The sequence below is a fragment of the Mastacembelus armatus genome, chromosome 22, assembly GCF_900324485.2.
Source record: "Mastacembelus armatus chromosome 22, fMasArm1.2, whole genome shotgun sequence".
Lineage (NCBI taxonomy): Eukaryota > Metazoa > Chordata > Actinopteri > Synbranchiformes > Mastacembelidae > Mastacembelus > Mastacembelus armatus.
In genome coordinates, this window is record NC_046654.1 from 7003519 (window position 1) to 7029296 (window position 25778).

Here is a 25778-nt window from a genome sequence, read left to right on the forward strand (position 1 = left end):
TTGTCTAGTCTCTTCCTGTTTATTGCCCTTAACTAAATGAGCTATTTTGAAAGTTGTTAATGCTCTTATTTATTAATGTTTGACTTAATTATCTTTTGAGGTCCCCATATACGTATAGATGTAAAATAAAAGAAAGGATTTACTTGAGTATAGGCTAAAATATCACGAAACAGAAACATATAACAACATATAAAATATAAAACCAGAATCTAAATGCTGAAGAACTGTTTTTTTTTTTTCTAAAGGTGACTCATGCAGACTGTGTAAACCTCTTAAAGGCCTCCACTTCTCTGTCTTCTCTCTCTCTCTCTCTCTCTCTCCCCTTCACCACCTCCCTCTTCATCCACATCAGCAGCAGCCAAGCCAGCTGTCTATCTGACTCTCCTGCTCTGCATCTGAGTGACTCAAATGTTTACTCTGCAATTAAAACACAGCCTATAAAAGGCAATGGATCAGATGCCAGACACTGACGAGGGGGTCAGAGTTGCCGAGAGAGAGGTTATAAATTGCTTTGATGCCGACCGTAGTCTGAAGGCCCAGATTCCTGAGATGGAGGATTGGAACTGAGCGAGTTCACCAGGGGACCGAGCCAGAAACACTGATGATTCATGGGTCTTTACTGCAGACTTGGAGAGTGTGTCTTAAACTGTGTAGTGTGCTTTGGAAAGAAAGAAGACAGCTTCTCTCATTCCCCCCCTGATGTGTCATTTGTGTAATCATTTGATTGAATTTGCATAAAAAATGCTATTTTTCATCTTCAGCAGTAAAGACATCAGCCGCAACTGGCATACAATATTATCTTCAGGTTCCTGTGATCCCTGTGCATCCCTGTACTGTGCTTAGAGATGTTTTATCAGCAAATGTCTCATTACAATTTGAATTTGGTGCAGAAGGAAGAGAAGACTTTAATCACATGATATGTTGACCTACACAATTCTTCCTCACAATTTTAAATTCTAAATTCTTTTGGCAAATTAGAGTAAACTGTTATTGAATTTCTGTAATTTAATGTACCGTATATAATGACTGGACTTGTGTGACAGCTAAATAAAGTTTGTACATGCAGAAGAACCCAAAATGGGATTATAAAAGAAACATTTCAGCTAAAATGTCTTGGTATTTTGTTCTGTTACTCCCAGAGCTAAAGACCCAAAGGTCTCTGGATGCTGCAGCAGCAAGGCTCAGCACTATTCCCATAAAAGGCAGCTTGAGATCCTAACTGCATGTCCGTTATCCCTGCTACAAATTCGGCTGCAGTTTGACAAAATGTGCAATTAAACACAGACAAAAACCGTAATCTGTTTAATTTCATTATAGCTGAGAGTCATTTTTATTACATTTTGCCTGTTTTGACACCACAGTTTGCACAAATGCATGATTATTATTCTAGTCTCTAGTAAATTACAGAATTGGAATATTAGTTATTTAAATATGTGTCAATAATATAATAGGCTATGCATTAACCTGACAATAGGTAATTCTGCATTTTGGGCCCGTCTACTTCTGGCACAAATGTATTTCAGGGCTTAAAACTGCTCTAATTTTGAATGACCTTTACCTTAATTTTAAGAGTACTTTAAGATTCGTATTTTTGTCTAATAACAGGATTTTTTAGAAATTGGCCATAGAAATGAACATAAAAGGTGAAAATAGAGAAGTAACCCGCAGCTCACACACTCACAGATCCTGTGTGTGTGTGTGTGTGTGTGTGTGTGTGTGTGTGTGTGTGTGTGTGTGTATGTGTATGTATATGTGAGGGGTAACGGGGGGCCAGTAGGCGACCAGGAGAGCTCCCAGTATGAAAGGAAAAGTGGGATTGGAGGAGGAGTGACGTTATCTACTGCTGGAAAAGAGGGAGGGAGAAAAAGCGACGGCTGGACTCCATTAAGGCGAAGCTTGCGGGAAACTGTTTGGGATACTTCACTCCTTCAGCGAGGTCTTTGGGGATTTCTTTCTGTTTTTATTGTCTACAAAAGACTTTCTACATGATTTAAAGAAGGGAAACCTGCTCTGTGCCGTGTAGTCGACTGTTTTAGTGTTTTTTCGTCTTTGTGAAGGTGAGTCTACACATATTTAAATGTTCGCCCTCAACGCTTTGCTCCTCCGCCGCAATGAAATATAAAAAGCTGTCCCCCTCGTACTGTTTTCGCTATGTTTCCTCCTGTTAACGACTTTTTAGCTAATTTAATCGACTTGTTTGCTTTTAGGCCCACTTCTAGCGAACTTACAGCTTTAACCGCCGACCCAGCGAGTGTACATGTAGCCGGGGAGTTGCTGCACGGGCTCTGCTTATATAATTAACCCCCTCGGTCTATTTGTCAGAGTGGCTTTACCGTTACTTTTAACAGGTGAACGGACACATTTGCTGAGATAATAGCTGCCAGAGGTCCTCGGTCAACTTGTACCCTCGGGCCTTTCGCCTTTGTTCCGTCGTGTTTATTGATTAGACGGCTGGTTTTGGTCCTGGGCGACTCTGGACTGGACCCCCTGACATCAAAGAATGACAGCTGGGCTATAATGTAACTTTTTTAGGAGTGACTTCACACGATGGGTGCGTCTTATTCCCAACAAGGATGTATAGATGGACAAAGTGATGTGCAGATATTTTATTTCATTTTATTTTTTTACAATTTTCTCCTATTCGGCCTTTCCTAAATTATCCTTCAGGGTCAAATTCGACACTTAGCTAGGTTGCCATTGTTGTCCATAACAGTGCGCCAATGCTGGAAAAAGTACCTCTAAAAGTAGTAATACTAGGTTCTACTAAGTTCTACGTTCAAAACACAAAACACTAAAATGCTATGTCTATAAATATCAAAAAAAAAAGTGCCCACAGTGGAAGATGAAGCCTGTTAGTGAGCAATACCATTAAAGTCCTTTATCATTGTGTTGATAGTCTAAGTATCAGTTTATCAATGGGGGAAATGTATTTAAAATTGTTTTGTATGTTTGTATGTCTAATCACTGATGAAGGACCACTCAAGCTTTGGTGTTGTACTTCCAGATTTAAAAACAAACCTCATAAACACTGAATCCTACTGTACATTTCCCATAAAGCAAATCAGCAGGTATCTTTTGATAAACCTTTCATGCCTGGTATATGTTTGCATAATTCAAACACCACACCTTCACTGTGTAACTCATTCTTTTCAATGCAAATCTGTAAACCAAGCTGATATAACTCCACTGACACTGCTATGAAAACATGATACATATACATACACATTTTCAAACCATCTCATCTTGGATTGAATAGTATCAGCCATGACTTGTACACTTAGTATCTTACTATGTAAAATGAACACATTGCCTCTTTGAAAAGTAATAGCTACTGTGGTATAGCATTATGGTAAAGAAAGTCTCTGATAGTGGACAAATGAATATCTAACATCTGATATGTCGTTCGACCCCAGACTCTGTCATAGTGTTAGAAAGTATCCTTACATTTCTGCATTAGCATGTTTCTATGATATAGCACATCCAGTTTATCCTAGTGTCTGTTTGAAATATGTAACCCAGTGCAGTTCTTTTTGAAGGCTTTGCATGCATAAACTCTTTGCATCAAATGTATATCTTTTAAAAGAGTCAGGCGGTTTCTTTTTACCTTAACGTGACCTTTTCCCCTCTTCACTTGGGATCTCTGTGACAGGATGGCGCTGGACGGGATCCGGATGCCCGATGGCTGCTACGCTGATGGGACGTGGGAACTGAAGATGCATGTCACTGACCTCCACAGGGATGTGTCACTGAGGGTCACTGGGGAAATCCACATCGGTGGCGTCATGCTCAAGCTGGTGGAGAAACTAGGTATGCAGGCATGCTGCTGTCACACAGTTTATGGCAGCTATTTCTGAGGGTTATAAACTGCCTTATGCATAAGCTCACCCATTTTTGCCCACATTTTAACGCGTGGTCAAAATGACAGCACCCACCATGAGTCTGCAGATTTAAGATGCATGTCATGGAAATGGAAAATGGTTCTGGTTTGCAGTAATGACTGCTTTTTCCTTTGACCTGAGCCATCTTTCTGAAGCCTTTAGATAACGTTGCTTTCCTAGTTTTAACTACCCTGTTGTGATCACTAACTGGTACAGAGCACATGTATCCTTGAAGTACATATCCACAGCAATATGCAGAAATGATACCCCCCCCCCCCACTGTATTCTGCACTATTCTGTAACTAAAGTTTTGCACTTGACAGTTTTGGTGCAAGTGAGCATAAGAGTCCTCTGTTCCAGCCACTTGAACACTGCCCCGTTTCATGGAGACTGGAGAAAGGTCAGTGGTGGTGGCAGGGGTGATTTGGGAGTGACAGTGTGTTGTGTGTTGATGGTGCTTGAATGCTCGGCATTCCTGCAGCGCTCCAAGGTTTTATTCCCTGCCCATGGTCCTGTTTTTAGCTCTCCTGTTAGAGCTCCATATAATTGAGGTCTTTGTTCTCTGTGGTTGTCTGAACTGAGCAGCATCCATGCTAGGCAAGTGCAGCGTTGCTGCCATGTGTGGGACACCATGAATTCATTTGTCCTCCCACCCCAACTCCACTCAAGGCCTGGTCTTATCCATTGTTTGAGTAGCGTTCGCACCTTTTGTTAAGAACTGGTTCAAGGTTATGAATTTTCTTAACACGATACCTTTCTGAGGTGTAGTGTGAAGGTCTTGTCCTACATTAGTTAATCTTTGTATTGCAGCAATTGAATCCATGAAGGGTAACAGTATATTAACAAAAAGAGCTTTTTGTTGTAATAAAAATGAAGTTTGTCTACATGTGTTAAAAATTTTATCAGTTGTATTACAGGTTTATCAATTTGTATTGGAGACACAACCATCATGTGTGTTAGGGGAGTTGAATTGTTTTGCTTTTCCTATGGATGAAGCTGAATTGCCCCTTTTTTTTTAATCTGCTCAAGATTCTGGTGGCTTGAGATTTTCATATCTAACAGTTCACATTACTTGTGATTTGTTGACCAAAGTTGGTTGTTGACTTTTGCTAGAATAACAGGATGTACATGGGTGTGGGTAGTTGTTTGTATCACTGACAGAATCAAGAGTAATCAAAACCCTTTGATTAACCTTCTTGAATATATTTAAATCTCTTCCCCATGATCATTCTACTACCACTATTAATGCAGTTAATTTAACGAACATAGTATGGTTGAAGGGAATCAGCCCTCCTACTGAGACGCAGAACTCTTGCAGTGACATTAAACTACTCTGTGAGTGCTTGAGAGTGTATTTGTGCCTCTTGACTGGTTTCACAGTGTGGGAACATTAGATTTGACTGCCATCTCCATTATACCCTGAGTTAACAGGTTGTTTTTGAATTGTAATCATTAACCCGTCCACAACATGGATTTTCCACATGGCCACACATTGCAGGAGACTGTACACTGCTTATGGTAAACACAACATACTGTATGTGTTTGGAACAGTCAGTGTAACTAGTCAAGAAAATACACATTTCATTTGAAGTCACAAAGAATACCAAATTACCAAATCAACAAATCATGTTTTTTTTTAAATTGTAATGGTATTACTAGAGTTCAGAGGGAACAGTCTGTGCAAGTCAATGAGTTACAGTGTGAGATGAAGAAAACTAGAAAGCAAACTGTTATATGTCGCTCCACTTCAGTCTTTGTGTCAGTAACTTTGCTTTTGTGCCTCCCAGATCTCACTGCTGGCAGTGCTGCACAGTTGCCACTGAACATCTCATAAGTGCTGTCACATACCCACTGTTGGATTTGCTGATTGCTTGGATGTGGTGGTTATACATAGATACTGTACATGTATAAATGTACGTGCATCTATGTACAGTGCTGTAGAAAGGGACATGTAGATACCATAAAGCTCTGTCAGGCACCACCTCAGGCTCACATTGAAAGAACATCTTAGTGCAATGACAAATTTCTTTCTGTCTTTTCTCCCGCTCTCTTCTCTCTTGTCTCCTACACTCCAAAATGAAGGACCTCTTGTGATTCAGTAATTGCTTTCCACAAAGCTGACATTGCTGATTTTTCCATCAGGACTGTTTTGTGCTGCATGCTGTTCTTTTATTATGAATATTTATGAATAATAATTATTATGAATAATTTGTTTATTGTGAATGTCCGCATGATGACCAGTGTTCTCATTGGGAGCATTTGTGCTTGTGTTTCAAAACGTGAGCGTGATTGTAGGGGTCGGTGGATGTGTCTCGTCCACATGTGTCCTGCTTGCATCATTCAACTTTTCCTGTGAGCTTCAGATCTCCCGTCCCCATTACAGGCTCAGATGGCTTTCGATAATGGATTAAATAGACAAATGCCAGGAAGGCACTTAGCTATTGATCACAGCAACAAATGCTACTTCCATTTCCCCCTGCAGCTCTACAGGAGAGCAGTACTTAAAGCCAGCTGATTGAGAACCCCCTGGTCCCCTGCTACTGTAATCCTTTCATCCTTCTGTTGCTTACCATCATTGCTGCTGTTTTTCCACTCACCTCTCTAAAAGCAAACATTGTGCCATTTAGGAGGGAAAACAAATATTGTGCAAACATTACCTTACGGGATGTTTATTAGATTAAAGGGATTGTTCCCAATTTCCACAGCTTTTAGATCTGCTATATTATGGCTTACTGTAATTGTTTGTCCTATCAGGGTTTCTCACACACACACACACACACACACATACACACATACACACACACACACACACACACAAATGTTGCTGCTTTGCATGCACTAAAGGTGGAAAGAACAGTTTTTTTTTAATGGTAAGTGTACATTGGGCTTTATGCCAAGGCCTTTACACTATTAAGCCTATGGATGACAGTTTTTTTTTAATTGTGGAAAATACAGAAGAGTCAAATCTTGCAATAAAGAGCACATCCTAGTAAACATAAATGATTGGTGAGAATGTGGTTGCACTTACACCTCTGGAGGGACCCTGGTTATACTCTGCATAGCTTTTCATAGACAGCTGAGAGCAAAGGGACTGGATGGAGAAGAAAATAGGGGGGTGGATTGAGGAGGGCTTTAGCTTGCTTTCTTGCTTGTCTTTCCTCTCGTTGTGACGTTAACCATGCTGCTAGAATTCCATAAAAGTCTTCGATGAAGCAGGAAATGACTTCCAGGGTTTGGCATGTTGTACTCTGGTCACTGCCGTCCTTGGATTCTCTGCTGCCTGCTTCATCCACCCCGCCCCCTTCAACCCTCCCTTTATCCCTTTTTCCTTCTGTGTGTTTTTACCCTGCTTTCTTACTCCCTCCTCATGTAAAAATATATTTTGTGGAAACTATTTGGAAACATTGGCAGCCATAGCTTAATATTTGACACCATCCACTCCTCCAGCCACGTAGCCGTGCCTTATAATCAATGGGAATCATTAAATACATATTGGTCATTTTTCTCATGGTTTCAGATCCAGCTTTGCTGACTGTTCAATGTCCCATAAATAGAACTTGAGCAAACAGATTGGTTTAGTGTGGCTCTGAAAGTTCATGCAGTTGTTTCCAGTGAGGGGCCTGCAATATTTGGCTGCTGTACCACCAGCCTGCCACAGAGACGTTTCCCTGCATGTCAGAGAAAATGTGTGTTTTGTATTTGCAGTGACCTACATATTTACTTCGCAAGTGATTTGGTGAATGAATCATCTCCACATTCAGTTCAGCTTAGTTGGAGCAAATCATCATGTAGGAAATTTGTCATTAACTTTTTAAATTTCTAATACTCTTGGAGGCATCTCTAGCTAAACCCTTTGAACAAAACATCTGCATGCAAGGTTCAATTATAGATGTCTTTATTTTTTTCAGAGCGACTTGTAAGATAATGCTTCAGTTTGCTAATTCTTTAAATTCTCTGTCGTTTTTGCTGAGATGCAGACTTCTGGAGATTGTGGTAGGGAGAGATGGTTTCAGTTTGACAACGGAGTGCAGATTTCATTAGGAAACGGACACGATTTAACACAGGATGCTGAACTTCCTTTGGGATTTTTTTTTTTATACGCCTTCTCCCTTCTGCCTTCCTTGCATTCCGGCCTTCCCTCCATCTTTGTTTATAGCAGTTTTTGAAGGATGTCATTCATTAGCACAGAAGGGAAAGATTGGTCTTCACTCCCTGGCCTGCAGAAAGCAAGATGAACAGCTAAGATACCATATCTTTACTCTCACATCAGAAGAATGATACATCTTTTTAATAGGTTGCTATGACCACTTTTCCCTACTCATGTCATCTTGCCATGATGCACATTTGAGATATATCTTCATGTGTAATGAGACTCATTGATTGGGACTGTGGAGCCATCCTAAAGGTCTGTCGTTACAAAGTGAGAAATGGCCTGACAGTTCTGCTCTCTAATCTCTCTGACAGGAAGTAGTTAGCCTAAGTAGTGGTCCTGCCCAGGCCAGAGCTTTCCTGTTTCAGTAGTAAGATGCTGCAGTGATTGTGCTGTTCATTACTCAGGCTTACACTTCTGATCCTACATAGACCCCTGACCTATATGTTTGCGCACACAGTCACTCAATGTTTACCATATATGGCCAGGTCATTTTGGCATCTCACCCAAGTAATGTTTTGGATCTGTTGTTAATTCCTTTCAGTATTCTGATTGGCAATGCAACTCAAGCTGTGGGTTGAACAAAATGTAGACAGAATTTAGCCACATTTGGTAGCATTAGAGGTCAAACTGTTTAGTAGTGTCAGTTATTAATGTCTTGGTACAACCTTTTTGCACCTGTCCAGGGATTGTGATAAAATGAGTTTGGGACTTTGTAACATACAGATTTTTAAGGAAGTTGTGAAGCAAGGTAAAATGTTATGGTTGTCAACCTGTGCTATGACAATAAGTTACTCACACAACATACAAGAAAGTTACAGTTAAAGTGAACTAAACTTAATTTTGACAGCTATTGGATTTGATACTGAAGTCCACTCCAGAGTTTGTGCACTTTAATGGATGATCAGTGTGCTTGTTTGTTCAGTTAGTTATGGTTGGAATTGTAAACATGCTTTGGAATAAACCTTTATGGCTCCTTTGGGAATCTAAAGCCTGATGCTTTTCAACCCCTCTTGTTGTAGTGTCAGGCCACACATTGAATCCAGTGGAAGGAAATGCTAGAACAGCACATTGTTGTTGTAACATAACACACCTGTGTGTCAGTGAAGTAAACTGATCTGGCGTTTTTTGTTTAGGTTCTCTGCCCTCATTTCATTACCCTTCCATTTGCAGCAAGCAAGGTGTTTGTTTTTATAAACAGAGAATGTGTTTGTTTTTATAAACAGAGAATGAGGTTTTATTCGACAACTGTGATAGAACATGAATAGTCACTCCTTTTTTTTTTTTTTATTTACCATTTTTTGCATAGCAGGCACAATAGTCTGAAAGATGTGTCAGTAAAAGAAAGAATGAAATATCTGTTGCAAATCATTAAAGCTAAACAATACATTGGCAAATTTTATATTTTGCTTATTTTCACTTGTTACCTGTTTCACCTGTTCAGCATTGTTGTAGATTCTCCAGATATTTAACATGGAAACTGTCAAGCTTGGTAAACTCAGGTATTCCAAATTGTGTCATTATTATGCAAGTTCTCCTCAGGGTTTCTAGAGAAACACAACTAAAAGTTGGGGAGCAATTGCGCTTCCTGTTGAAGTCACAAGTAACACATAACTCACAGCTTATCACAGTCCTGAAGGGAAATCTGGCAGGATGTATACATGGATAGAATGATAGATGGATATTGTCTATTTGCTTCATTGATTTTAGACCCAGATTTTCCTTGTAATGTTATTATTCCACCAGGTCCCTGAACACATAATTGTATAAAGCTGTGTCAGGGTGGAGGAGGACTACCCATACTGTTTTGCTGTGTTTGGATTATGACACAAATGGATACAAACTATTTGCTTCTATTGAGTTTTTCTCTGAAAGCCCTCCTGGCCTCTTCTAATGCACCAAAGCCATTGCTATTGCACACTCTTCTTAATATAACAGGCTGTATGCTTCTAACTGTAGAATTTGCTCAGCCTTCATTGCTTCAACTGTAGGTATTTGTATTTTGAACAAACTCAGCTTGTCTAACTGAGTTCCTTGGGACCGCTTAGCTGACCTGTGAAGCCTAATGCATCAAAGCTCTGTCCTGGAGCTCTAGGGTTAGGGCCAGTTCACACATAAAGATTCAAAAAGCTGTAAACAATTGTCACCATTTTTGGGTGACAGCCTAGTTGTCACTAGATACATTATAAAACAGTCATTCAGACCAGGGTGTGTAAATGCTCAACACAGCACAGCCCCAGAACTAAAGATTCATTCACACACCAGATACACCCAAGTGTATTATATCTGTGTATGTGAATGCACCATTACCAGCACTTGGCAGGTCTTATCCAGCTTATTATGTATTCTTTAGACTACAGATATATAGAGCATTTTTATGGCAGGCTTTGTGTGTGCGTGTGTGCGTGTGTGCGTGCGTGCGTGCGTGCGTGCGTGTGTAACTAGACAGCACCTTACTATCTGAAAACGACTGGTTTATATCTGTGTGTGGGAAATAGTGACAGGAAACTCAATAAAATCAATAATGCATCACAATGTCCCCCGACTCCTCCTTTGTTCAGCCATGACCTCTAAGGATCTTCCACTTAGGTGAGCTGTCCATCACTGACACAAGGCACAGCCTCAGATAACTTTTTGTTTCTTATTTCTGCAGCCCAAAAGTTTGTCTGCTTGTGTCCCTTTGTCTAAGCGCTCTGTCAAGTAAAGGTGAAATTTCTTCTGAATTTGACCATTAGCAGTATGTGTGTGTTGCATATTTAATGCCTGTGATAAATGGCCTATTTTGATTATTGGCAGGAAGCTCAGCTGGTGTATCACAATAGAGTGACATAAGTTTAGCTAACCTCGTTAAACTCAGACTGTCAATGGCAGGCACTTGAGTTTTAGCGTTGTTTGTTAGTGAACACCTCAAGGACACAGCTAGAATAGCTCAATGCATTAGTCACTGACTTTGCCTTTGCTGGTGTCACAGTCAAGCTACATGATGTTCTGCCAGTATTGATGGAACAGATGCATTGTAAGCATGACTCAGTTTAGTTCTGTTATCTAGTGATCCTTTGTCATAACTCCAGAAACATGTTTCTCTCTTTCAGATGACTGCTACATCTCTGACATCTATGATTAGGACTGCTATGCATTGTTTCGAGCACAAACCAAGGTCTTTCACTATGAAACTTTGTGACTTTATCTCATGTCTGCCTTGAAGATATTGTCATCACCTGGCTCTACTGTACCTTTTATATATGGTGACAATATGTAAAATGATTGCATGAGCAAATGAGTGCCTAAAAGCCATTTGCAGTAGATCCAATTGTGGAGTGTGCAGAACAGTTGTAAGCTGAATCATCCTTCACCGTACAATAGACATGAGATATATTCCAAAAGAGAAGGGCTATAGTGTTATAGTGTGTGTGTGTGTGTGTGTGTGTGTGTGTGTGTGTGTGTGTGTGTGTGTGTGTGTGTGTGTGTGTGTGTGTGTGTGTGTGTGTGTGTGTGTGTGTGTGTGTGTGTGTGTGTGTGTGTGTGTGTGTGTGTGTGTTCTGTCTTTGTTGTCTATGAAAACAAGTTGTCACCTTGCACCACTGCCTCTGTGGCGTCAGCTGGGAGTCACCAAGGAAACAGCATGACAAGCCTCACCCGGCTGTAATGTTTTTATCAGCTGATGATGGAAAATGACAAAGCCTTTCACTGCATGGCCATTGGTTGTCACTGATAGCTAACAGCTTTTGACGTCTGATGGAAAACATTTTTTAGATAAAAAGATAACTGAGCAAACATGGTGCAACTGTACTGACCTGCATGATTTTTTTTTTGTTGTTGTTTTCCTAGGCACAATAGCAGTTTTTAATTTATAGAGGTGCTGTTTATATGTTTAGTATTTTTTGTATGTAGATTTTAATTTTGAGTTTCTCTGTGGCATGCTTGCTCTCATATTATTGTTCCCCTCCCCTGTCCTCTGCTTCTCCTCAATTTCTCTCTTTTTGCCTTGCCCTTTCTCTTATTCCTTCTTTCTGATCTTCTCCCCTGTTGTCCTGTCCCCACCCCCTCAGAGACAGGCATCCATAAACATAGCAGGCTCCTAATGTAAACACTGTAGATGGAGAGAGTGAAGAGGAGTGTTGAGGGGGAGTGGGAAGGCAGGGACACTTCAGTTTCCTCTATTATCTTAATGAAAGCACTGCAAACTGGTCACATTTGTGCCTACAATGCAGAATTTCAAGTAGAGTTTGACTGGTTTTTTGCTTCTTTGAATATTGCAGTATTCATCCACATGTTTTAAAAGAATTATTTCTAGCTGTGGTGCACAAAGCTGAGGAAATGGCCTTGGTCAAGAGCTGCAGGGGTGATGGTGCATGAAAACAACTGGGTTTGAATTTATGGATAAATTTAGCTTGTGAAAGGACACAGACACACACAAATACAGAGCTAATGTGGTTAATGGATGGATGAGAACACCTACCGTTTGACAAATCCTTAATCACACACACACACACACACACACAATCTGTGTATCGTTGTTCTTGTACTGCAGAGGTCATAAAACATGGTTTTCCAATTTTGGTTCTCCTCCCCTTGTCTTTCATATCCTCCTTGCACATGTGTACACACATCATTCTAATAAGGGACTGTGGGTTCACATTTAATGCACCCAATTACTTAGGCCCCCGCATCACTGGCTGCTGCATTACGTCAGACTTGGCAAGCTGTATTTTTAGCAGGGAGATGCCATTGGCCCTTTCTCTCTATGTGGAATAAGTTACCACCTTGTTACTAAAACAACCCAATGAATGCCTACCCGAGTTGCACTTGACCAATCATAACACATCGAACCACTGCATAATAACACAAATGTCCAGTAAGGTTGTGATGGTGGGCGGTGACTAGGCAACAGCGAAGCAGAGCCCATTGAGAGCGTAATGAGGATAACTGAAATCAGCCAAGACATGCATTCATGCCTTGCCACAGACTGTATGGTGGTCATGCATGCTGAGTATGAGGACGTTTGTATATATCTTGGTCTGTGGTAAAGACCTGAGAGCCAAATCTTAATGCTAGCTGTTCAGTATTGCTCCCAGACACCAGAAATTACAAGTTTGTAATTGGAAAAACTGTGAGCATAGTTACGAAAATACATTCAGGTTTATTTTCAGATTTCCTCTCCTTACTCTCTCTTATTATTTAGCTGCAGTGCACTGAAGAGAGCAATTTTGTTGAAGGTAGCAATGAAATTGTGTGTTGCACAGCTGGGGCATCAGAATGGAGTGATGACAGCTAGACCCCATGCTGCTAAAGTAACTCACACAGGGTCTCAGACAGAGTTTGGAATGTTTTCATTCAAGTACCAAGTGTTTGCCCATAGGAGTAAACAGTATAAAACCCAACAGCTAGACAAACAACCCCTACCCAGTTCAATTCACACAGTCCTAGGCCTTCACAATGATATTTGCATTGAGATGCTGCTGGCCACTCTTCTCAAACTCTCACCACCAGTGTAATCTCTTCCTGATCCCAGTTTGCTTTACTCACATCACAACACTCTTGTTTCTTCGTTCTAAGCAGCCAGTGTTTCACTTACTCACTTGCTAATGTCATTTATTCAGCTTCTTGACAGGATCAGCAGGAGCATGTTGTTAATACATATGGATACCCTGGAAATAGAAGACCACTTACAGTTTAGGTTACCATGACACCAAAACGGTTTGATTGACAGACAGAGGAGGTCAACACAGGGAGATGTTCAAAATCATTCTTTGTTTTACTATTATTACCATCTTCCTTTCAGAGTTACCAGAAGCAATTAGCATCAGGCAGTGTTGTATTAAGAAAAAAAACAAAAAACAACCATCCATGTTGATGTGAAGTCTGAGTTGCATTTTTCTGTTCACTATCTGCTCACTGTGCATGACAATGTAATCATTACGTGATTGAATTGATTATGGCTTCAGGTTGTCTCATAGTAGCTGTGATCTTCCTCATGTCGAGTACGAACATAAGTAGATGTAATGTGTCTGATGTATTTAGTTAATGTGCTAAATGTCAGTGTGGCAAAATTATTTGTTAAAATTATTCACTTGGATTTAGATTTTAGAAGTGTATCTAATACATAGACTGTTTCTACAGACAGTGTTACCAGGAACTTTAAAATGCATTTTGGCACAACATTAGGACTCTGGATTTAGCCCTTGTCACTTACACTTATATTGCTTAAAGATGGGATCTCCTAACAGCCAGAATATGCTGCAGAAATAGTAACAACATTCTGAATATTATGATATGCCATTTTGGCTGACTGTTGTTTTAGTTTTTTGGGATTTATTAACATCTGGCTATGACAATTGTTGGCAGTTTTTAGTCAGTCAGGATGTATGTCTTTCCAGAAACCTCTGACACTGCACTACATGAGTTGAAACCGTTCAAATGATTTGATTAGAGGATGACTGAGCAAACCAGTGTCTGTGTTCTAACACAGTGACTCAGAGAGCACAGAGAGAGAGAGAGAGAGAGAGAGAGAGAGAGAGACCCAGAGTGAGACAGAGGATAGGCTGGAGAAGTGATGAAGGGGTATGTGGGTGGAGGAAATGAGACACTGCTCTGGGACGTGCCTTCTTGGACTAATGCTGGAGTAATGACATCACTACTCAGAGGACATCTGAAAGTATAATAACCTATAAACTAAAGGCCTGTTTATTTGAGCTTCATTAACATATTCTGCTAACAAGGTGATTATGTTTACACTTACTGTAAAGCAACATATGTATATAGCATGGGGTACATGTAAATGGCCAAAAAGTCTATTTTGGAAGCAGTTGTCCAACCATTTATTTTTGACTTGAAGCTTAACATACTTGGCTATTTTGTGAGTATACACCATTGATAGGATAAAGAGATATGGTATGGATTAAGAGTAAATTCACACTCTTTTGAGTTTTGGTGATACTGCGTTTTCACTTTTACCTTGCCTGTATAACATTTGCCCATCACAGTGGTGATAATATAGAAACCAGAGCAAGGTGATCTTCAGAATGGCTGCTTTTTGTTGCCTCAAATCCCTGCGGTTTTCACCATCTCTCTTGAAATCCAGACACACACACTAAGAACACAGGTCCGTCCTCATTGAGCTGAGCTCCCGTAGAGCGAAAGCCCGGGAGCTATGTTGGATTTTAGATGGCTTGTGTCTGTTTTAGTGGTCTCAGTGCGATTTTTGGAACAAAGAGGGAGATATGAACCTGATATCCCCACTGCGTCACACAAACAGCCATGCCTTTCACACAGTCAGATGTCTCCTCCCTCTCACTTTGACATCACCCCTGTACAAACTGTTTTTGGATACCCCTCCCCTTCATCCTAAGTGTGACCCTCTGCCCTAGAAGGATATATTTAGTTCAGGTCGGTGAGATGAAAACAGACATGCTCTATTTAGACTTTCCCTTAGCCAACAATATCTTCATCTTTGTTGTCAGTAGATACAAATGGAAACTATTATGGTCATGCAAAACACTAAAATAGTCAGACTAGCCAATCTTTTGCTTCTCTTTTGCATTTCTACAGTTATACTAAAATTAATAATCTCTTTATCCTTCCCCCGTTCTCTCTTCATAGATGTGAAGAAGGACTGGTCAGACCATGCACTGTGGTGGGAGAAGAAGAAGACATGGCTGTTGAAAACTCACTGGACATTGGACAAGTATGGCATCCAAGCTGACGCCAGACTGCTCTTCACGCCACAGCACAAGCTCCTGCGTCTCCAGCTGCCCAACATGAAGCACATGAAGGTCAAGGTTAACTTTTCAGACCGCGTCTTCAAGGCTGTGTCCGACATCTGCAAAACATTCAGTAAGTTGAACAGAGGACACATTTGCATGACACCAGGCAGAGCAGCATTTATATCATTTATATTTTTTTGTGGTGATGTGGAAAACAGTTATGTGAGTATGAGATGGGGTCTGATTGTTTGACAGAGTTACAGGAATTATCTCCTTTTGAACATTGAACATTGGATCCAGTCCCACTGAAGGTGCCGAACCTGTTCAGCCAAAAAACAGCTTTTATAGTTCTATTTCTGGAATAGTTCTGGGAATGCTGTACATCAAACTTAGCTAATCATGTCCTTCCTCTCACTTTTGTTTTTATTTGGCAATTTGTTATGTTTATTAAACACTGAGTTCTGCATACCAGTCACGTTTCCTGACTTGAGCCATGTCCTTGGACCCTTGATTCCATCAGTCTCACAGTTATGTTTAGTAAATAGAGATTATCAATCTGTCTCAGGCTTAAAAGACAGATGCACACCACTGTACAAATTCGTGTACATGTAAATAACTTATACTCTTGCCTAGTGTCATCTCTTCCACTCATATCGTTTCCAAATTTAACTGTCCCCCATGGTTAAGAGTCACACACATCGGTGGTTTCCATCAGTGGCACCATATTGTCTTTCAGAAATATGTCAGAGGTCACACACTGGACCGCAGCAACCCCTGACCTACGAACGACCACTTTTTTTAAAAATTCAGACCATTGCCCATGCTTCATAGTAACTGTCTCTAGGAAGGTTCGCAAGGTTGGGGAACCCCAGCCGAACACATCCTTACATTAGGCTGGTTCATATTACACCTGTTCTCTCTTTGTCAATGAACTGCATACAGTGGGCAAGATCAGGACTGTAGTAGCAGCTCTCTTATTTTTATTGGCTTCTGCAGGTAGCACTTGAGTTTGTTTTTAATTTGACATGATCTGAGCTGTTTTCCCAGAAGGCATTCCCAGTGTAGTTCCATGAAATGAACACATGAAATGGCACATTTTTTTTATTAGGTTTGAATATACAAAAACACTGTTTTTGAAAACAGAAAAGAAAAGAGAGAGGGACAGGCCTGTAGCTTTTCTCTGGGCCAGGCCTTATTATGCGCTTCTGTAATAAATCTATTTCAGGTTTGCAAATTTGTTTTGGCTGACTTGGCGCGTGCCAGGATGTTGCAAAATAATGTGTGCTGTCTGAAGTATGACATGGTTCTCCTGTTGAATTAGTATCATTGTACATTAGCTTGCACAAACAAGAACTTCTGATAACAAATGAGGAAGGTTTCTTAACTGTAATAGAGGGTATGACAGCTGCCCTTAGTGACTTACAGCTGGGCTGGCCTGGAAGCATTTTAGTTTTTGTTATCTCGGCAACTTTAAGCTTTACAATTTCCTGTGTATATTTTCTGCTGACTGCCTGTGAGCAGTACAGCATCGAGAGTCAGAGGGAAAGAGATGAAGTCTCTCCAAATGGCCTTCACTCCAGACAGCGGATAGGGAGGGGCGACAATACTGGATAAAATAGATTTTTTTTTAATCATGAGCAGATCATCATTGGCTCCAGTTCTTGTCTCATGCTACTTTATCTGAAAAAGCTTTTGGTTCTGGCGTGTCTGGTCAGTTGGTCACACAGAAGCTATTTCCTGTTCGAAGTTCTGAGTTTAGTCCTTGTGTGTAGTATTTGGCTGTTGTTATCAATGCAAACCCCATATTCATTCTTGTTATGGTCTATGATTTTACAATATTGCTGCCAACACTATTACTTTGTAATGTGAATAACATATTTAATAATAGCATGTTTTTACATAAAGCCTTTTGCCTGCTTTTCAGTCAACATCACAATTAAAATTCTGACAGTTTCCCATATATGGTGTCAAAGCATAGAAAATCAACTCCAACAGTAAAACAGTATAAAGCCAATTATTATCACTGTACTTCTCCAATGTCCATGGCAGCTGTGTTCTGACAAAGACACAGTCCATCTGTGCTAGTTGGGAAAGAAGAGGATTCAGCAAAAGGTCAATGTACTGTAATACATTACCACTACTCCTGTTTTGACCTCTGATTCCATTTGGCTGCTCTTACATCCTGTGCTGTACTGTGTACTTGATAATAAGGCAAAGGCATCAGGGATTTTCCACTTTTAGATGCAAGATAACATTTTTGAACTCTGTCAGCAGTTCTGAGAAATGTCTGAAGACATGTTTGTGTTCAGTTTGAAGTCTGAAAAATGTCCTGTTTTGTGGTTATAGTGCAAATTTATGTTGTGGAGATGGATTGATTTATTGATTTTCATTATAATTTTGTTTAATAATTGTCAAAACGGTGAAAATGCCTTTGACAATTTTGTGGCAGTTTTTGATGAATAAATAACTTCATGATTCATAGACCAATCAAAATCCTTCATATGAGCAACTACTGGTCAACTAATCAATCAACTAATTACTTCATCTCTACAATGCTTTAAGGAAAGCAAAGATTCAGGCCTATAGTTGACAGAAAAGTACTGAACTGTCTGCTCAAACTCTTCAAAGGTTACTTCCTTTGAGTCACAATCTGAGCTTGTCCCATCTAGACAAATTGGCCTCACTTCCAACACATTTAATACACTGCATCTAAAAGGAAACTGTGTGACGACTCCTGTGAGGCAGCACACAAAATGTACTCCTCAGGACTGACTAACACATGACTGTAGACCTCAGATCCTGAGGTAGTACAAAATGAGGCTGCTGCTCTCAGCAAAGCACCACTTCAGGGTAACAAGAGTCAGGCTGCTTCACTTAAGTACTGTGTTTTTTGTAAGCACCTCTTTGCTGCCATGTGTGGGAAAACTGAGACACAATAAGATTTTCCAGAAAAATACAAGAGTCAGCAGCAATAAAGTAACTTGTGGAATTAGTCAGTACTGCTTTGAAACATTACAGGGAGTCAAATAAGTGACTGAAAAAATGGATGAACAAGCAGATAAAGGAAAGTCACTAGGTCAATGTATGTCAATATCGCAGGATATAAAGGGCCTCAGAGGATGAGTTTAAAGTGATACAGCTGAGAAGGTGTATTTCAGTGAAGTGTTTGGGCAGGGCACTTTGTCCTTCGGAAACCTTTCTTAATTTGTGTCAGACCATTGCTTCATCATTTTGGTCTAGCAGATTTATGGCCCATCAACCTGTGGTCTGCTTAACTGGCCCAAGTACGCTGGTCACTGTTGTCATAACAGAGGAGGAGTGTGGTTTGGTCTCAGCTCCAACCCCTACATTAAAGTACATTAGCATTGTTTTTGAGTGGCCTTTTAGCACATTTATAGCCTCCTGCTTGCTTTAGGAAGAAAACCAGTCCATTAAATTCAGTTGTTGTTTCACCTTAAGGTTTAATAGGAAAAATAGTGCACTAGTCTGTTTTCTTGTCTCATGTAATTATGTTATTAAATGTTAAAAATCTAAAAGTTTCACTTCAACATCAGCTAAATTAACACATAAAATATCTATACCATGGTCATTCTAATCAGTTCCCCTTTGAGGTGAGCATGTCAGTAATCGTTCACCTCTATTCTTCCTTGGAACAAATACCTAAGAAGGTGAAATCACTGTTCTCTAATTTTTTTTGTCCATGTAGGGTTTGTATGGTAAACTTTAGTGCTGCAAAATTAGACTGTGACGTTGTTGTGATTCCGCTGCGCCTGGATTTGCTCTCTGCAGTGAATCATGTGTTCCAAGGAGTATGTCTTGAGAGCCCATCTGGCTCTCAGTCAAGTCCTTGCCTCTGGCTCCAGGCGTGTTTTACTGCCACAAGTCAGCTCAGTAGAAGATTAGGGTCTTAATATCTAAGGTGTCATCTCTGCAAATGGAAATCAACCAAGCTTTTTGTAAGTGTGCTAGCCATCACTCACTCTTCCTCATGAGACCAGCCACAAATATGTGGCGAGTCCAGGACTCAGATTGTGATTTTTAAATTGTAACTATAAACATACAATTAAACTCTCAACTCAGTATATCAGCACATGCCTGTAATGCTTGCCTGTATAAAAATGTTCAAGAAGCACTTTTTTAATGTATTTTGCTCACAGCCTGTTTACTTTAGTAGACGTGAAATGTGCATCATACTTACTATCCTTCCACTCCCTTCATGGGAGTAATGAAAACCGACTGAGTAAAGGAGCTTATCATAAAATGGTTTTAAAGAAATATATTTTTTTTATTTTTGCCTTTGTGAATAAAGCCCAAACCTTTCACAGAAATATTTTTTTCCTATACTGAAAGACTTTATGACAAAGGTATTGCATCTTTTTTTTGTCACACATTTGATTCAAAATCTACATCTTGTTCAGATGTATCAGTGACATTGTGTTAGTTACCTCAGGTTTTTTATTGCATATATCTAAGGATACGTTTCTAGTGGCAAAGGTTACGAGGATAAACTGTTAGTGACACTGTAGTAAAATTCCACATGCCTCTGCCTCATCAAGAGACACAGTCCTATCCACGGACACTACTCGCCTCCTCACACAGCTCAGTGGCGTAAAGCTCGGCAGCACGCCTGTTACTCACATGGCTGTATAAGGGCACAGGGATTGTGCTCAACACAGCAGCAGAAGGAGGAGGGAGGCAATGAGAGAGGGATTGGGTGAGCTCCCATCTGGTAGTTCTTAAAACTCCTGGAATGCTCTTGCTAGTTACAAACCCAAAAGGTTTCACATCCAGCCAATAAGTTATCGCTCCCCTTGTGCTCTCCTTAGCATCCCCATCAAGCAATTCAGTCAGTCTGCAACACCTTTCCAAATCCTCAATTTTAGAACATTTTTAGAAATAAGAGATTTAGTTTCAGCAGATATGGGTAAATGTACATTTTTATATTTTTGTGCAAAGCTTTGTAAGGACTCTCAAAAATAGGTTCATTCATTTTAATTTATATGGAATCTTTGAGAAAACCAAATCCAGCTGAGAATACAGATGTGTTTCTACTAGCTCCATCTATTCCACTCTTGACACATTCTGGCTGTGTCACATGCTACATCAAAACCATCCCAAGCCAATCTTAAAACATCATTGCTGCTGCTGAGTGATGGTTCCCTAGCCTCCAAGTCTAAGGAGGAGAGGTGGGGGGAGAAACTGCTCTGTTTTAGACATTATATTCAGCATGGTGTCTTCCTGTCAGATTTTTATCTTTGACACAGCACCATCTACCAGAAACACAGCTTGAATGTGGTTGTTTATTGCATTTATCATCAAGCATAATGTTTCTATAAAAGCTGTGCTGTCATACTACTCACTAACTGCAACTGGATTCTGGATTATGTTTGTTAGAAGAAGAGTGGGTAAGAGGGAGGTAGAGGTTGTATCTGCCCTGTCTCAGTTGGGGATTACAGTTAAAACAAGATTTGTTAGGGCCCAGTGAAAGGGATTTGCAATATTCCACCCCTTGTGTGCAGAGCTGTCTGTAGTTCTTACCCATCTCTTCTGACCATTTGCTTTTTCTTTCAATCGTTTTGCACTTTGCCCTGTTCGAGTTGAGGTTGACTTAGCATTTCTATATTAGCCTACTACTACTACTATCAAGCTTCCATATATTGTTTGTGTGTTTTTGCTAACTCACTCTCTCTCTCTCCAGATATCCGCCACCCAGAGGAGTTATCTCTACTGCGTAAACCCCGTGATCCCAAGAAGAAGAAGAAAAAGTTGGAGGAGGCAGAGGAGGATGATCTGGAGTTGGAGGGTCCACTGTTAACTCCTGGATCAGGTGAGTTGACTAATAGTGATTCATGTATGAAGATGAAACATTTGCGCTTCCAAAGAGTTTGCCACAATATTTGGTCCAAGATTTCTCCCTGAATTTTTCCTGTTTAGTAAGATGGAATCTTGGAGTTAAGAACTAATTTAGAAATGTCCTTCCTTAAATAAAAAGATGAGTCAAGTGCAAGTTCTGCACTTGACTCATATGAAGAAGAATGAGCTTTCACAATTTATAAGTCTATGCATTCAGTTCTTAGGTTGCAATCTACTTTGAAGTGATAATAGACTATTGGGTTCTTTTTCCCCTGTTTCATTGTGAAAAGTTATCATCTCCTTTCCCTCAAGTAGCAGGTTGAAGAGTAAGTTCCACTGGCTGCTATGCAGTGCCTTCCATTGTCTTTAGTGCCTGATTGTGATTTTGGTTCAAAAACCACTCGAAAACTCCAGATTGCTGCTTGTAGTGACCAAATATGAATGTGTGAGTTTGAGGCCTTCATAGGATCTACAGTCCTGGCTCCCAGTTACTTGGCAGGGAGGACGAAGAATGGTTGAGATTCCACACATAGTTGGTCACGCTGCCATTTTAAACCCAAACCAGGCTACATGACTGCAGTTATGCTAGCCCTCCTCCCTTCTCCTACCAATGATGGGAGTGTTACAACCATGTGAGCAGGGAGGAGCAGGAAAAAAAAAACAGGCTGCACTGCTGTCACAGAGTTGGCAATAAGCATTTATTTCTCAACATTATGAGATAGGGTGAATGAGACTCTCTGTTATGCTCATGACTCAACACTGTCTACTGGATCCTTAGACTCAGCTTAATGTGCATATAAACCTGCCTGAATATTTTCGTGAACTATGTGGTGAATATCATGATTCCTAAATATTCTGTTGACATGACACTTTGGTTCATTGTATATGCTCATAGAAATATGAGTGATAGAAAATGCAAAAAGCAGGATTGTTTAATTATAGTTATGAGCACAGCACATGATGATCACACCCAAAGTTGCATCATTACATTTTTAAGGCTTACTATGTTGAATTGTCTAGAATAGATATATTTTGATCCCAGTGGACGACTGTGGTCACATGTTGTGGAGAAAAACAGTGTTTCAATATGTTTATTGTCAGCAGTCGTTCTGAGTGACTTACTTGTGTGCGCCCTTCCTCCCTATCAGATCACAAGCTACCAGCCAAGAGTGTATTTCACAGCCAGGTTTTACGGCCATGCTTTGCCCCTCGTGGCTAAGGGCTCACCTCTTAGCCCAGGTCACCTGATAAGAATCACAGGGCTTTGCACAGAGTCAGTGATGCACAGCCTTCTCCTGTTCAGCCAGCTGCTTCTGTATACTTCATATCACTGTGGAGATAGAGGAGGACTCCTTGCAGATCCTCATTTTCTAACTTTGATTAAAGAAAATTCTTTTTACAATAAATTGTAATCATCTGTAGAGCTTCAGCGATTAGTCAGTTGATCAGCAACAGTTTTGAATAAAAACACTAAAAATAGAGAGCTAAATTTCTTAGAATCGCTCATATGCATACAGTATAGAATTTGTATGCAGTACAATGAAGATCCACACTGACCTCAAAAGCAAATGACTTTGGAGAGATGGTGAACACTAAGGATGGTCATAAAGAGTATATGACCAATTTTTTCCATTTAAGGGCTAGCACACATTTCCCAGAAGCTTAGATCTTAAGCTTTAAATGTACCATTTAGAAAACCCCATGTCCCCTTCCTGTCTGCACACTCATGTGCTCCACAAAATTGGTCATTTTGATAGAAACCCTGTATTGCACATCCTCAGCTGTTGTCATGGCTTAGGCACAGAGCAATGATGTTGCCCATGAATACTAGTCAATGTGGCCCACCACATCTTAATGTCACTGTTGTATCTAATTATTTTTCCTGCCAGCATGGAAACTGAGATACCCTCAGACAGCCAGTACTTTATATTTGTGCTGTATTCATACATGCAAGGCTTGGTCACACTGACCAACGCCTTGCCTGGGTTTTCAATTAACTCATATTGTGTTGGATGGCTTTGGATGATTGTATGGAACTGGCAGAACCTTGCTACCCATGCCAGGGTGATCTCCCTCTGGAAAGCGGGTGAACTGAGTCATCCACCCTGAGGCTAGCAGTTGGCAGTATCCGTGGAAATGCCGCGGATCTCCTCATTCTTGTATTTCTCTATTTTTGTCTATTCTTTTCTGGTTCCTCCTGTTCTGGTCGAGTTTCAGTACCTTAAATCTGTCTACTTCTTTCTTCCAGTCCTTTCCCATCTTTCCTTTTCTTACTCTTTCTCTTCTCATCCTAGCCTCTGAGATAATATACATCGGACCTCTCAAAGGTAAGCTTTACTCTCTCTGTCCTTTACTCTTCAGCACTGCTTTTTCACCCTCGCCCTCCTCTGTTCTTCCCTATCCACCTCCACACCCCACAGCTGAAGTATTGAGGACACATGAGATAACCTTTGGGACTGGTAGCCAAGTCACCTGACTGCCCCACTAGAGGAAGTCTGCTGATTTTGGCGGTCACATGATATAAAAGCTTTGCCTCTCATTAGAAATTAGCTCATAGCTCACTTTTTCTTACAGCTACTCCAGGCCTGCTCGCTGTTCTTGCTGAATGTTTTTCAGGTTCAATTTATAGAAGTTCAGAATTCAGAATAGTGCTGATACTTTACTGGTCCAGAATCCTATATACACACGACACAACCAACATCCCACACAGAAGATTAATGTAAAAATCAAACCCACAAAAGATACTTTAATTTACTAACCACTTTCTCATGGTTTACAACATGGACACCACGGTGGTCCACCTCTATCTATTGAATCCCTCTGTGAATCCCTAGAGTGGGAGGATGAGGGAGTCAATAATCTTAACATTCTTTGTGCCTTTTTGCCTGTAATAGAAAGTCAGTAAACAGGATGGAGGAGACATAGTTGTGTTTTTAATGGGTTGCCAGCTTTCACCTTATACATGGTCTCTGGATATTTGGGATTCCTCAAAATACCCCATGGGGGATGGGAGTACTCTCCCTGACCTGATGAACTCAGCATGAGGGAGAAACATTGAAAGAACCACTCAATACTGTCCCACACAATGGAGGTGTGGCTAAAGCCTGCACACTGTTCTCATGACCTCAGCTCACAAACACAAACATACATGCACACACTCACAAACACAAACCAAGCCCACTTCCTGATTTCAGAAGGGATTTGGTGGTTTAGCCAATGTTGCTTCTTGACCTAGGCCCTGCAGAGGGAGAAGGGGAATGGAGTGGTATGAGGCCAAAAATAACAAACAGGAAATGCGAACAGCTTCACTTGTTTATTTTTTTTAGCAAAATCAAAATTGAAAACCTAATGAGATGAAACACAAATATATGGAATAAAAGAAACATTTAAATTATTTGGACATTTAATTTTTTGAAAATCTGAATTTACAGTCACATTTTAGACTTTTTTTTCCCCAACCATATTTGTTTGTGTTAAAATTTGTATATCCTCTTCCCACATCTTTGCCCTCCCTCTCTCCTATCTGTGGCAAGTTGTGCAGTAGATTGCTGTGTGCAGTGCATTGCTACAGGTGCTATAGGTTTTTTTATTTTACTGAGAATAAGTGAGTGCCAGTGATCATGTGCATCATCTGCATGCTGATCCACATCAATCCCACCATCAGCAGGAGGACAATGTTGAAGCTTCTCATCTGCCAAGTGTGAGCTGGCAGTCACGTTGTGTTGTTGACCACTAGCTGGCCTTGCTAGGCTGCAAGTGTGTGTGCTTTTGAGATGTGTTCACCCTTTTTCTCCTGATGCTGTTTTAGTGATGTTTTTGTGAATGTGCACTTGATTAAACCATAAATAAAAATGAATGTAAATAAGGTTAACTTTATAAATATATTGTATGTACCCTGTCGCTGTACTTTTTCTACTGCAAAGGACTAACTTATGCCTGTGTGTTTTCAGGGAGCATTTACTCCAGTCCAGGCTTGTACAGTAAGACTATGACCCCCACCTATGACTCAAGGGATGGCAGCCCCCTGTCACCCACATCTGCCTGGTTTGGGGACAGCCCCTTGTCTGAGGGCAATCCCAGTATCCTCGCTGTCAGCCAGCCAATCTCCTCACCAGACATCCTCGTCAAACTCTACAAGCCTCAGTCCCTGCTGGATAAAGCCAAAATCAACCAGGGGTAAAATGAACTTTGCTT

The 25778-nt window shown here is 40.5% G+C and overlaps 1 protein-coding gene across 4 annotated transcripts in view; it reads left to right on the top strand.

The window, feature by feature from the left end:
* Positions 1–1810: 1810 nt before the first annotated feature.
* The window catches only part of fermt2 (FERM domain containing kindlin 2), a 35228-nt gene continuing 11260 nt past the window's right edge, over positions 1811–25778 (top strand). Inside the window, exons 1-6 of one of the 4 annotated variants that reach the window (XM_026301625.2) lie at positions 1811–2057; positions 3650–3807; positions 15628–15861; positions 21430–21558; positions 23879–23911; positions 25535–25760. In XM_026301625.2, the coding sequence (XP_026157410.1) occupies positions 3651–3807; positions 15628–15861; positions 21430–21558; positions 23879–23911; positions 25535–25760 (779 nt within the window). In that variant the 5' untranslated portion in view covers positions 1811–2057; position 3650. The remainder of the gene's footprint in view (positions 2058–3649; positions 3808–15627; positions 15862–21429; positions 21559–23878; positions 23912–25534; positions 25761–25778) is intronic. The other 3 variants (XM_026301634.2, XM_026301642.2, XM_026301652.2) reach the window with 3 other exon arrangements.